Source organism: Hylobates moloch, unplaced genomic scaffold (genome assembly GCF_009828535.3).
Source record: "Hylobates moloch isolate HMO894 unplaced genomic scaffold, HMol_V3 SCAFFOLD_9, whole genome shotgun sequence".
NCBI classification, from domain to species: Eukaryota; Metazoa; Chordata; class Mammalia; order Primates; family Hylobatidae; genus Hylobates; species Hylobates moloch.
Genome location: NW_026652284.1, coordinates 51,728,507 through 51,742,483, shown reverse-complemented (window position 1 = coordinate 51,742,483; position 13,977 = coordinate 51,728,507). Strand labels below are relative to the sequence as shown.

The 13,977-nt window shown below is 40.2% G+C and overlaps 1 protein-coding gene across 4 annotated transcripts in view; it reads right to left on the bottom strand.

Moving 5' to 3' along the window:
- PRKDC (protein kinase, DNA-activated, catalytic subunit) overlaps positions 1-13,977 on the bottom strand; it is a 185,032-nt gene that overhangs the window by 139,428 nt on the left and 31,627 nt on the right. For all 4 annotated transcript variants that reach the window (XM_032759820.2, XM_032759822.2, XM_032759821.2 and 1 more), the window contains exons 21-23: positions 13,507-13,666; positions 3,990-4,096; positions 1,035-1,125 (exon numbers count right to left, since the gene is read on the bottom strand). In XM_032759820.2, the coding sequence (XP_032615711.1) occupies positions 1,035-1,125; positions 3,990-4,096; positions 13,507-13,666 (358 nt within the window). The remainder of the gene's footprint in view (positions 1-1,034; positions 1,126-3,989; positions 4,097-13,506; positions 13,667-13,977) is intronic.

Sequence of the window (13,977 nt, the reverse complement as noted above, 5' to 3'; positions counted from 1 at the left end):
AGATGTTTAATATCCAAATTCAGTAAGACTTGCTTAAAGTATTTTGTGGAAGAAAGTCAATGAACAAAATTTTTACTTAAAAAAAAAAAAAAATCTCTTTATAACACTTTCCAAATACAGGCTCTAACTCCCTAAATATCCAAAAGTCACTGGTATATTTAACAACACATTTCAAAAGTAAAAATACAGAGGAATTTTTACTAATCAAAAATGTAGACTTTTGGCCAGGCACAGTGGGGCATGGTGTCTCACACCAGTAATCCCAGCACTTTGGGAGGCCGAGGCTGGTGGATCACTTGAGGTCAGGAGTTCAAGACCAGCCTGGCCAACATGGTGAAACCCCATCTCTACTAAAAATACAAAAAATTAGCCAGGCATGGTGGCATCTGTCTGTAATCCCAGCTATTCAGGAGCCTGAGGCAGGAGAATCGCTTGAACCTGGAAGGCGGAGGTTGCAGTGAGCCAAGACTGTGCCACTGCATTCCAGCTTGAGCAACAGAGTGAGAAAAAAAAAAGTGGATTCTTTTAAATTAAAATAATAGAGACAGCTTCTTGCCATGCTGTTGCCCAAGCTAGTCTCAAACTCCTGAGCGCAGGCAATCTTCCCACCTCAGCCTCCCAAAGTGCTGGAATTATAGGCATGAGCCACCACACGCAGCCTACTAATCAAAAATGGCAATTCTCATTTGGAAAAATTTCTAAAAATATCAAAATATTAACAATATTGGATCTCAAAGAGATTAAACTTGGAATTCCCGACAATAATATGGAAAAGAGTATCAAATTACATTGTTTCAAACTGGATAACATGCTTAACAAGTCAAGCTAGAACATCTGTTCTACTAGTATACTGAATTATTCCAATTTCACGGATACAGTCAAACCATTAGGCAAGATATTATTCTTTATAATCTTATTTAAAAATATATAAATCACATATAGGAGCAAATATTCAGAACATATTATGACCTGGATACATCCAAATAAAAGCACAAATATATCTACAGAGGTTATTTATTTTAAAAGAAGTTTACCTGTCAGAAGATTTTTGTTTATTTGTCCTCCTAGAGATCCAAGCATTTGTACTACTCTAATTCTTATTTCTTCTAAGGATATTGCTTCATTCTGTAAATTTGAACAATTGTATATATGTGATTACAAATGGGTTAAAGATTAAATAGAAGACATAGGAAAAAACTCTTTGCCACCCACTTGGATGTCCATTTCCTAGAACAGCAGTTCCAAACTTTTTGGGAGGCTCCTTTCCACTCTTAAGAAATTATCAAGGACCCCCAAAGAGCTCTGTTTTATGTAGGTCCTGTTTATCAGTATTAATGACATTAGAAATTGAAACACAGAAACTATGTAAATAGTTATTTAAACTACTAAACCCATTACACGTTATAAAAAGTAACTATATTTTTCAAACAAACAAAAACTCTGGGCAAAGTGGCCATTCCACAGTAGTGCAGATCCATTTACAGTCTAGCTCACTGGGAGACAGTTTGGGCCTCACACCGATATGCAGTTGGAAAACCAGGCAAGAAATTTTAAACAGTCTTTTTAGCTAACTGTAGTTATTCTTCTTTGATATTACACCAAAACTGAACCAGCGGTAGTTTCTTAAAGGTTAGTTACGATGTCGAATCTGAATTCTTATCATGAACTCTACGTACTCTACTATGTTAAAATCTAGTGGCTGATCTTGCACTTTGAGTGGATTTTTCATCCATGTGTAATTTGGAAACATCATGTATTCCTCATCTGAAAATACTGGTTCACTGGACTGTGCAGATACTCCAAATGTTGACACATTTCATTACATATGCAAAAAAATCACATAAGCAAATATCACCACCCATCTTATTAGAAAAAAATCTTAGGCTGGGCACAGTGGCTCACACCTGTATCCCAGCAGTTTGGGAGGCCAAGGTGGGCGGATTACGAGGTCAGGAGTTGGAAACCAGCCTTTCACCAACATGGTGAAAGCCCGTCTCTACTAAAAATAAAAAAATTAGCTGGGCGTGGTGGCACGCACCTGTAATCCCAGCTCCTCAGAAGGCTGAGGCAGGAGAATCGCTTGAACCCAGGAGGTGGAGGTTGCAGTGAGCACTCCACCCTGGGCAATATAGCGAGACCCCATCTCAAAATAAAAAAAAAAAACTTTAAGTAATGAGAAGCTATCAAACTTACTGCAATAGTTACAAGTTCTCCAAAATTTTACAGTTCACTTAAAAGCTTGAATTTTATCATTGGCAACAGATTTTCAGAAGTTTTCCTCAAAGTGGCAGGCTCGGTTCATTTTAGAGAAAATGTCTGCATATATCCACCTATGAATAACCTCAGTGTGCCTTTCAGTTGTCATTTCAATAAAAATTGTGTCCACAAAGTAGTGGCTACTTCAGCTCCCAGTTCAAAGCACCACACAGTGCTTTTTCTCCAGATAGCTGTCACACTTTTCTACGCAGGCCTGCTTCATGTGCACCTCCTGCCTCACACACAGAGTATTTTTAAAAATCTGTGCTCAGAGTCAATGCTAGAGAATCAACAGTGTTCTCCATCATAACACCGTTGTGCAAATTAATGGAGTAAAAATAGCTTTGGCCTTGCACCCTGGATACCCCAGGGGTCACAGTTAGAGAACCATAGTGCTAAGGAACGGGCACTGTGTACCTGTACAAAAATTTTGGCAAAGCACAGTGGCACACGCCTGTAATCCCAGCATTTGAGAGGCTGAGGTGGGCGGATTGCTTGAGCCCGGGAGTTCAAGACCAGCCTGGGCAACAATGCAAAACCCATCTCTACGAAAAATACAAAAATTAGCTGGGCATAGCGGTACATGCCTGTGGTCCCAGCTACTCGAGTGGCTGAGGCGGGAGGATCACTTGAGCCTGGGAGGTTGAAGCTGCAGTGAGCTGAGATCACACCACTGCACTCCACCCTGGGTGACAACATGAGATCCTGCCTCAAAAAAAACTTAAATCGATAAGAATAAAAGAAATTTTATTTGTAAAACCAGAGATATATTTAAGTTATTTTATCCTGCTGTGTCACAAAATTATAAAAACTTTTATGCTGCCATTTCTAGTTTCATTCTAGTCTCTCAATCAAAAGGTGCCCAAAATAATGAGGTGAGAAGAACTGACCCTAGAGTTTGCATTATCAGTTTTAGATGTTAAAAGTTTTTCAAATTTTAATTCTTACTTCATTCCAAAAATTGCTATTTTCCCTATTCTAACTCAATTTTCTCTATTTACGTCATTTTTTACTATCACATCATATGGCTCATCTCGAGAAAACTGGCCCCAAGGAATTATCACTAAAAAGCCGTAAAAGAACAAAAAAGAAAACTGGAACAAACTGAACCTGATAATGACATATTTCAGGTCTAAGCATAAATGAAAGTCTTACAAATCCCTGGTATCAGTATTCTGACTTGCTTATTTAATATGAACCAGTTTACCTTTTATTATCCACTAAATACATTTGAGGGCAGGGATGAACAGAAAAACAAGACCAAAAAAATAAATAAAACAGTTAATATAGTTTATATTTTCATAGCTAAAAATGTAATTTTTTTTAGTCAGGCCACTCCCATTGCCCAGGCTGGAGTGCAGTGGTGTGATCTTACTCACTACAGCCTCAACTTCCTGGGCACAGGTGATTCTCCCACCTCAGCCTCCCAAGTAGCTGGGGCCACAGGCATGTGCCACCACTCCCAGCTAATTTTTTGTATTTTTTAGTAGACAGGGTCTTCCTATGTTGCCCAGGCTGAGCTCAAGCGATCCACCCACCTCAGCCTCCTAAAGTGCTGGGATTACAGGTGTGTACCACCATGCCTGGCCAATATATTAAAATTATTTTTATATTGTACTCTACTTTGTATACAAAAACAACTAACATTTTAAATGAAGATTTTTACTTTTCACATGTGTAAGAATCTGATCTCTGCATTATGTAAGGTACAGAAAATACAAAGGATTTCTTACTGATGAAAGGTTCTTTGTCTTCTTCAGATGCTTTAACACCACTTTATTAAATCCTTTCTGGGCAGCCCGAGAAAGAGCTGACACTTCCCAGTTATTCTTGGTCTCATCTATCAATAGTAAACGAAAATAAATTTAAAATAGCATTCATTTATTCATTTAATGTACATTAGAGACAGCAAACTGTATTGTCAAATAGAAACATTAAAATCCTAAATTATGATTTTAAAAATTAAGTTTCTAAAACAAAAAATATAAATGGTGGTTGCTTTTAAACATCACTGTCTGCCAGAAGGAACATGGCTCCTTGGGAAGTGTCTGACTCCAGGGTCGAGAAGAGCATGAATCATCTCGTGGAGCAGGAGTGGCTCCCACGCATCACACTCAGGCCAAATCTGGGACAGTGTGAGCATCAAAACCAATCATGATGGCAAAAGATTAGACCCACTGAAAAAATAAGAATCCACAAATCTTACTAATACAGATAAATAAATAACAGGGAAAACTGTTTCTTGCAGTAGAACATCAACTAGGATGAAAGAAATGATGGGGGTAGAAAATCACCATTTTGCAACCATCAAAGTAATACCTGATTCAGAAGAATAGTCAGTGGATACTAAAACTATTATGGTGAGCTTGATGAGGAACAAGAATATTTACAGTGTTGAAGTACCCCAAATAAATTCCTTTTTTTTTTTTAAGCAATCATAAACTTACAGAGGATGGAGAGTATATAACTTCTTTCCTGAAGCACTGAGGGTAAGTGACCTACTCAACACCCACTGCCCCGAATGCTTCACAATGTGTGTTTTCCACAAGGACAGTCTCCCACACAACTGCCACACAACCATTCAAACCAGATTACCAACATCCACTCCTCAGCACCACTCCGAGTTCAGCATTCACCTAAGTATGTTTTTAATTCAGGACAGCATATTGCACTTAGTTGACCTATCTCTTTAGTCTCTTCTAGACTAAAGCTGTTCTTCGGTATTTCCTTGCATTTCATAATTTAGACATTTAAAAAATCATATGCCAGTAATTTTATACATGGTCTCTCCATATGCATTTGTGTAATGTTTTCTCATGATTAGACTCAGGTTATGGGAACCAGTTGTAACATTTTACTATTTCCTTTATTAATAGTTGAATTAAACTTTGACACATGTTCATTTTCTCTCTGCAGAGTCATAGTTCTACAACTATAAAGTCATTTCCAAAAGTTCTGAGAAGTCCAGTGCATTCACTGACACAGCCAGGTGAGCTGCGCCGCGGGAGGGCACCTCCCAGTGGTTTAATCCCAGCAAGTCTTCTCTTGGTTCCAGAATGAATCCCTGGCAGTGGGATCTTAGCTCTGCTCTGTCTCTCTAGCTTTTCCTTTCTATAATTGTGTGGTCCGTTTGGTAACCTTCTATGGGTAGATGTTACAGAGTTCTACTCTCTGATGGGCCAGAGATGATAACAGAATCTAGTTTTTAGTGTTTTTTTGTTTCTTTGTTTGTTTTTTGAGCTCCAATAAGTTAAGAATTTTTAGTTCACTGGAAAAAAAACAGATCTTTGATTTCTGGACTATTCAGCATTTTCTATGTCTGTTGGAAACAGTTCCCCAAATCTGGCCATAAACTGGCCCCAAAACTGGCCGTAAGCAAAATCTCTGCAGCACTCTGACATGTTCGTGATGGCCATGATGTCCACGCTGAAGGTTGTGGGTTTATTGGAATGAGGGCAAGGAACACCTGACCCACCCAGGGCGGAAAATAACTTAAGGCGTTCCTGAACCACAAACAATAGCATGAGCCATCTGTGCCCTAAGGACATGCTCCTGCTACAGGTAACTAGCCAGAGCCCATTCCTTTGTTTCAGCCCATCCCTTTGTTTCCCATTTAGTTAATCTATAATCTATAGAAACAATGCTTATCACTGGCTTGCTGTCAATAAATATGTGGGTAAATCTCTGTTCCTGGCTCTCAGCTCTGAAGGCTGTCAGCCCCCTGATTTACCGCTCCACACTCTATATTTGTGTGTGTGTGTCTTTAATTCCTCTAGCGCCGCTGGGTTAGGGACTCCACGACCGAGCTGGTCTCGGCAATGTCTGTATCTCCCGGTTTTTGGCTCAAACTGCAGAATTGAAAATATTTACTAAGCTCTCTATGTGTCTTTGCAAGTATGTGTCTATAGTTAACAAAGGCCTATATCTAATTTTGTGTATAATGTTCTGCTGTATTTGGAGGGTACTGATAAACTAGATTATAAAGTCTCTTAAAGGAGCTCTGTTCTGATTTATACAGATATGTAAATTGAGAATTCCTAAAATTCTCCAAAAATAAGGAAGTTGAACTAACAGTGCTTTAAATGTGCTAGATTTTAAAAATCGTACAGAAAACAATTTGGGATCATTTAGGAATATTCACATAATTAAGGCACATCTGTGGTAAACTGACAAGTTTAACATTTTGGTTTAAATAAATGTATTTTATCTATCAGTATTAAATATAATACGAACGCGCACTTTCTACTTGGGTTTGTTTTCCCTATAGTTATTCCAGCTAATAAGCTAACATTACTTCTCATAACGTTTTTTAAAACTGTGGTGTAATATACATAATATGAAATGTACTCTTTTAACCATTTTTAGGTATATAATTGAGTGGCATTAATTACATTCACAACGTTGTGCAACAATCACCACATCCATCTCCAGAACTTTTTCAACATCTGAAACAGTCCCATACAACTTTTAAGATTATGAAAAATGTGGCTGGGCACGGTGGCTCACACCTGTAATCCCAGCACTTTGGGAGGCCGAGGAGGGCGGATCACGAGGTCAGGAGATCTAGGCCATCCTGGATAACATGGTGAAACCCCCATCTCTACTAAAAATACAAAAAATTAGCCAGGCATGGTGGCGGGCAGCTGTGTTCCCAGCTACTTGGGAGGCTGTGGCAGGAGAATGGCGTGAACCCGGGAGGTGGAGCTTGCAGTGAGCCAAGATCGCGCCACTGCACTCCAGCTTGGGCAACAGAGCGAGACTCCATCTCAAAAAAAAAAAGATTATGAAAAATGCAATAAGTTTATATCCAACTAAATTGAATCATTATCTGGGTAAACTTTTTATTTCCCCAGTAATTACGCTGTGCAGCATGCCAACTGGAAGATAATCTCTATTATCTTTAGGCAATTTGCAACCTTGGACTGACTGAGTTAATGGATACCTTGGACGGTTGGGTACTTTGATAATTTCTAAGTAAAATATTAATAGAATACTGAAATATTGATGAAAAGGCACAATTTTTGTGTTTATGTGCTTTTCCTTTTTTGCTTTTATAGGCCGTTGAAGGTAAGGGTCTTGGGTCATGCTAACAGGCATGTGCATGCTGTCTCTTGGGGGGCTGCAGACAGTGGTATCTGTGAGCTCCATGAGTCTGACATACTGCTAGTGTGTAAGGCTATTCTCAGTTACCCAGTCCAGTTTTCTAGGTGAAATATGAGTTTAGTAATTATATAATTAACAAGTGGTTGTGTGGCTACATTAGAAGAACAGTACAGAAATACAACTGCATGCATGCTTTTTTTTTTTTTTTTTTTTTTGAGACAGAGTCTTGCTCTGTCACCCAGGCTGGAGTGCAGTGGCACAATCTCCACTCACTGCAACCTCCGCCTCCCCGGTTCAAGCAATTCTGCCTCAGCCTCCCGAGTAGCTGGGATTACAGGTGTGTGCCACCACACCCAGATAATTTTTGTATTTTTAGTAGAGCCAGGGTTTTGCCATTTTGGCCAGGCTGGTCTCGAACATGACCTCACGTGATCTGCCTACCTCAGCCTCCCAAAGTGCTGGCATTACAGGCGTGAGCCACAGCACCCAGCCTGATTTTTCTTTTTTCTTTCTTGAGAAAGGTCTCACTCTGTCACCCAGGCTATGGTGCAGTGGTGCAATCATGACTCAGTGCAGCCTTGACCTCCCAGGCTCAAGCAATCCTCCCACCTCAGCCTCCCAAGTAGCTGAAACCACAGGCATGTACCACCACATCCAGCTAATTTTTAAAATTTTTGTAACGAAATTAGCCAGGTGCAGTGGTGCGCACCTGTAATCCCAGCCACTTGGGAGGCTGAGGCAGGAGAACTGCTTGAACCCGGGAGGCGGAGGTTGCAAAGATCACACAACTGCACTCCAGCCTGGGTAACAGAGTGATACTTCATCTCAAAAAAAAAAAAAATTTTGTAAAGATAAGGTCTCCTTATGTTGCCCAGACTGGTCTCAAACTCCTGGCCTTAAGTGATCCTCATCCCTCAGTCAAAATTGTACCTGGGATTACAGGTGTGAGCCACTGCACTCAGCCTGCTTTTCATTTTTAAGTAAGGAGGGTAGTTCCTCATAAAACAGTCTCAAGACTTTTTCTTTTTTTTTTTTTTTTGAGATGGAGTCTCGCTCTGTCCCCCAGGCTGGAGTGCAGTGGCGTGATCTCGGCTCACTGCAAGCTCCGCCTCCCGGGTTCACGACATTCTCCTGCCTCAGCCTCTCCCAGTAGCTGGGACTACAGGTGCCCGTCACCACGCCCGGCTAATTTTTTGTATTTTTAGTAGAGACGGGGTTTCACCGTGGTCTCGATCTCCTGACCTCGTGATCCGCCCGCCTCGGCCTCCCAAAGTGCTGGGATTACAAGCGTGAGCCACCACGCCTGGCCTCTCAAGACTTTTTCATGTCTGGATCTCTTTCCAGAATTGGGACTTACCCCATAAACCTTTGTTTTGTGGGTTAGAACTAGTAGCAGTTACTATATAGGAAACAGAAATAATGTTTTAAAGACTTATTGATTGATTTGGAGGTCACGTTAACATGTATAACATCTCTGTATTTCTATGAGAAGAGTTCTGATCTCCCAGACACCCTGGGAACCGGTGTTTGAAAGTTGTGTCAATTGGTTTCAGAACATGAAAGGACATAACACAGGACAAATCTCGGAAAGTGACAATCTGAGCCTGAAAAGATAATATGAGATGAGTTAAATTTTTAGCAAAGGTCACTTAATCTTGAAAAGTTTGCTTCTTTGGTTTACTGATCAAGGACTTTCCCCATACCATGAGTGAGAAGTCATTCTTTTTTTTTTCTTTTTTTTTTTTTTTTGAGATGAAGTCTCGCTCTGTCGCCCAGGCTGGAGTGCAATGGCGCGATCTTGGCTCACTGCAACCTCCGCCTCTGGGTTCAAGTGATTCTCCAGTCTCAGCCTCCCAAGTAGCTGGGATTACAGGTGTGCGCCATCATGCCTGGCTAATTTTTTGTCTTTTTAGTAGAGACGGGGTTTCACCATGTTTGCCAGGCTGGTCTCAAACTCCTGACCTCAGGTGATCCACCCAAGTTATGAGATTACAGGCGTGAGCCACTGTGCCCAGCCAAGAAATCATTCTTTCTATGCAATCTGCCAAGACAGCAAAGATTCACTGTTTTACCAGATAAATTTTCTGAGCTTTACGCTGACTTCACTGTCTGAAAAAGGAGATTCAGGCCATGTGTCTTTGACAGAAGAGGCCCAGAGTGACACTGAGTTCCAACTCAGCAAGTCACATCAGGATGCACGTGTGGCCCACAAGTCCTACTGCTAGTCAGTGGGCAAAGAAGGGCTCTACCAGGTGTCTCTGCTGTAAAGTCACTATTTTCACTCTCAATCATTAGTACGTGTTTGGGTGAGGTACTTTAAAACCACGGTATTTCAAAAAGTGCCATGCTGGCTGTGAAGGTGTAGGGGCCACCTAGGAGGACATTCAGAGGCCTCCAAGAATTGAGAATCATGCTCCAGCCGTCAGTCAGCAAGGAGACAGGAACCTTGGTCCTCCAATCACATGGAACTGAATCCTGCCAACGACCTAGATGGGGAGTGAACAAGCCTGGCCTAGCCAACACCTTGATTTCAGTCATATGACTGAACAGAGAACCCAGCTGAGCCCAACTGGACTTGTGTCCTATAAATCTATAAAATAATCAATGGGTGCTAATTTAAGCTAAGTTTATAAGAACTTATTATACACCAAACAATCAAACAAAAAAAAACCACTAGGAAACTTTAACTTACTCATTTTACTTATTTATGTCTGTACATGCTCACTGCTTCCTATTTGATTACATGGGTTATAATGTTTCTAAAGTTATTTATTTTGATGCTCAAATCCTCACTACTTTTGCCTGTGACATTTCCCCCATCATGCTTTGAACAGGTCCTTACTTTCTGGATGTTCTATAAAATACAGTATTCTAGGTTCATAATGTATTTTCCCGGCCCCAGGTTGGAACCAAGGAGTCCTGGTTCCATTAATGGAAAATGAGGTGTGGGTCTGGGCATGGTAGCTCATGCCTGTAACCCCAGCACTTTGGGAGGCCGAGGTGGGCAGATCACTTGAGGTCAGGAGTTCAAGACCAGTCTGGTCAACATAGTGAGACCCCATCTCTACTAAAAATACAAAAATTAGCTGGGCGTGGTGGTGCATGCCTGTAGTCTCAACTACTTGGGAGGCCGAGGTGGAAGGACCACTTGAGCCCAGCAGGCAGAGGTTTCAGTGAGCCAAGATTGCGCCACTGCACTCCCACCTGGGCAACAGAGTGAGACTCTGTCTCAGAGTAATAATAATAATAATTAAAAAAAAGAAAATGAGATTTGGAGGCCATGACCTGGGTGCCAGGTTTGCTTGTTACTATTCAGGTACCACACTCCTAGAGGTCCCTTCAGTGGCCAGAGTATATGTAACACAGAAACACACACTATTTTCACATTTATTTAGATGCATCCATATGTGAATGCACATATATAACTGGGGAGAGGCATAGGGAGATGGAGGACCATGGGTTTACACTGATATACTCACTTCCAATGCAACTCCACAGTGTCCACTCCAGTTTCCTGTCTTTCTGTATTTGTAGCTCACTTCAACATGAGAAACCTAGTTTCCCTTATTCTCAATGAATTTATGTATTTGTTCAATCTCCTGTATGTAACCAAATTACTACCTCCATCGCCCTCCTTACCCTGCCTGCACCCCAACAACCCAGAGAGCTGTCCCAACACGTGAGTGCCTCATCTGTCTTGGGTAAACCCTGTGCCAGGCCACCCCATGGGGTATGACCTCCTCACGCCCTCGGGAGCACCTGGGACCTCCCCCTGCCCAGCATCTACCTTCCTCTGTACCACCTAAAGGCCTGAGGACTGATCACTCTAGGAAGTGGAGCATGGAATGCCTCAAATTACTAACTCACACAGAGAGAAAAATAGTAACTTGACAACCACAAAAAGATGATGCAAACACTGACCAAATGGTTAGAGTGGAAACAACCAGCAAAGGCACCAAGTGTCCTGAAGAGAACCCAGCGTCTGTCAAAAAGGCATAGCCCAAAACTCATCAAGAGGAAATATCAGACAAACCCACATAGAAGGACACTGTACAAAATAACTGGCCTGCAGCCTTCAAAATGTCAAGTCATGAGAACTAAGAAAGGTTGAAGAACTATCCCACATTTAAGAAAGCTAAAGAGTTACAACTAAAAGTAACACATGATCCTACACTGAATTCTAAACCAGGAAAAATGCAGCTAAAAAAAGAAATTAATAGGGCAAGTGAAAAATGTGCCTATTGACTGTTACTTGGAAGAATATGTATCCATGTATTTTTCCTGATTTTGATAATAATACTGTAGTTACGTAAAAGAATGTCCTCACTCTTAAGAAATAATACAATGGGCCGGGCGCGGTGGCTCACACTTGTAATCCCAGCACTTTGGGAGGCCGAGGCGGGTGGATCACGAAGTCAGGAGATCGAGACCACGGTGAAACCCCATCTCTACTAAAAAAATACAAACAAATTAGCCGGGCGTGGTGGCGGGCGCCTGTAGTCCCAGCTACTCGGAGAGGCTGAGGCCGGAGAATGGCGTGAACCCAGGAGGCGGAGCTTGCAGTGAGCCGAGATCGCGCCACTGCACTTCAGCCTGGGCGACAGAGCGAGACTCCGTCTCAAAAAAAAAAAAAGAAACATACAATGAAGTCTTCAAGATCTATGACACCTTCGGCTTATTCACAAACAGTTCCAAAAAAAAGTCCCATGTAAATATAAAAACATGCACAAACACACAATAGAGAAAGTACATGCAATAACATAAATGGTACAAAATCTTAATAACTGGTGAATCTAGATAGAACACATGGAGTTCTTTTTACTGTTCCTGCAATTGTTCTGGAAGTTTGATACACCAAAAAGTTATTAAAACACTAACTTTTGTCTCTAACATGATAGATTTTGTTTTGTCACCTAATTTTGCTTACTTTCTGCTTTTCTCAATTACCGAATCATCTAGATAGAGTACATGTTTAACAGGCAAATCCTTTAAAACAATCACAGTAACTTCCTTTATTAATCTAAAACTTTTCAATGAGTTAACAGAACTCAAAAAAGAAAATTAAATACTACAAAGATACATGCTCTCAGACATATTCATTTTACTAGGTGATGTATTTGTCACGAATACTCAAATAATGGCACTCCTTATATAAATGTGAATTTTAAAAGCTATAAAGGTTAACTAGTTTGTAATTTTGGTCTCTAAAATATACTTGTTATTACAATCTGTAAGAAAATTGTGACTCTTTCTTCATGAACTCTGCATATGTACTGAGGATGTCACAAAAAGCAGACACAGTGCATGAAATCTGTCATACAACTTTCACTTAATGTTTCCAAGTCAATAAGATTTAACAATAAAATAATGATTTACATAGGTAAAACCTCACAATTTTTTTTCTGTATTTCTTTTTTTGGCCTCATTAATTTGTATTAATTACAAATTAATACTTGACTTCTACTTTGAAAATAGTAAAGCTTAAATTCTTACAAATACTTCAGTCTTTCTCCCAACAGAATCTTTTTGCTTGCATCAGATGACAATGTCTCTTTTCATTCCAGTTTAAGTAAGTCTGTGCCCCACCCCAACTCTGAAGTCCTACTTTTTCTTTTCTTGACTAGTAATATTTTGACCTGGGCAGATAATTTTTTTCTTTGACTCTTTTCTCAAACCTATTTTTTCTATGATGACATTTTTTTTCCCAATTCTTAGCTACCGTTAGTGTGCTTCACCAGTTATGTTTTAAAAAGCAATAAAAATCTAGTGAAAGTAAAAATACAAAATTACTGTTGAATTTTCTGAAGTTTTTAATTCCTGACTGATTTATTCAACAAGTTTTTTTTTGCAAAGCAGTGTATTAGGAGCCATAAAAATTTCAAGGTATTTAAGACAGTACTTGTCTTTGAAGATTTTATAAATCTCAGTAAGCTATAAGTGAGTAAATGAAAAATATTTTTAATACCTCAACTATATTTCTTTATCACAGAGTCAGATAAATTAGGGAAATTACAAAAACAGCAATCAAACATATTTTGAACACGCTCGGTTTAAATTTCAGAAGTTACAAAAATACAGTCCTGCCTATTATAGTTACTCCATTTCCATTTTAATTACAATACACATCACAATTCTTCTAAACCTTACCTGACAAGGTTGAAGTCTTCAGGTATCCATCCAGGCAGGGGAGAATGTCTTTGTAATAAGGCTGCATTACATGTTTGTCAATATAAATTGACCATTCTTCTAGAGCATTCAGGCCTACTTCTGCCAAGGGGGTATAGCTCAGGCCCAGTTTGAAAGCCATCTGTATGTTAATACAAACAAGTTAAACTGAAACACAGGAAATATAAGATTTAAAGAAAAAAAACACCAAGTAATTGTGGTTTCTAATTAATACTCCTTTTTATTGCTGGATGCCCAACACCGCTGGAGAATGCAGTCCACGTAATTAGGAGGAAAGCAAGCAGCTGTCTCTGTGGCTGTGGTACACCGCAGCCTTTCAAGGCACACAGGTTTAACTCTCACATTGACCTCCAAGGGCAGTTCAGAGTCACCAAGGGTCTAAGTCCCAAAGCCAGTAAGTGGCAGAAGCAGACCCTGACCCGGGCATGCCAG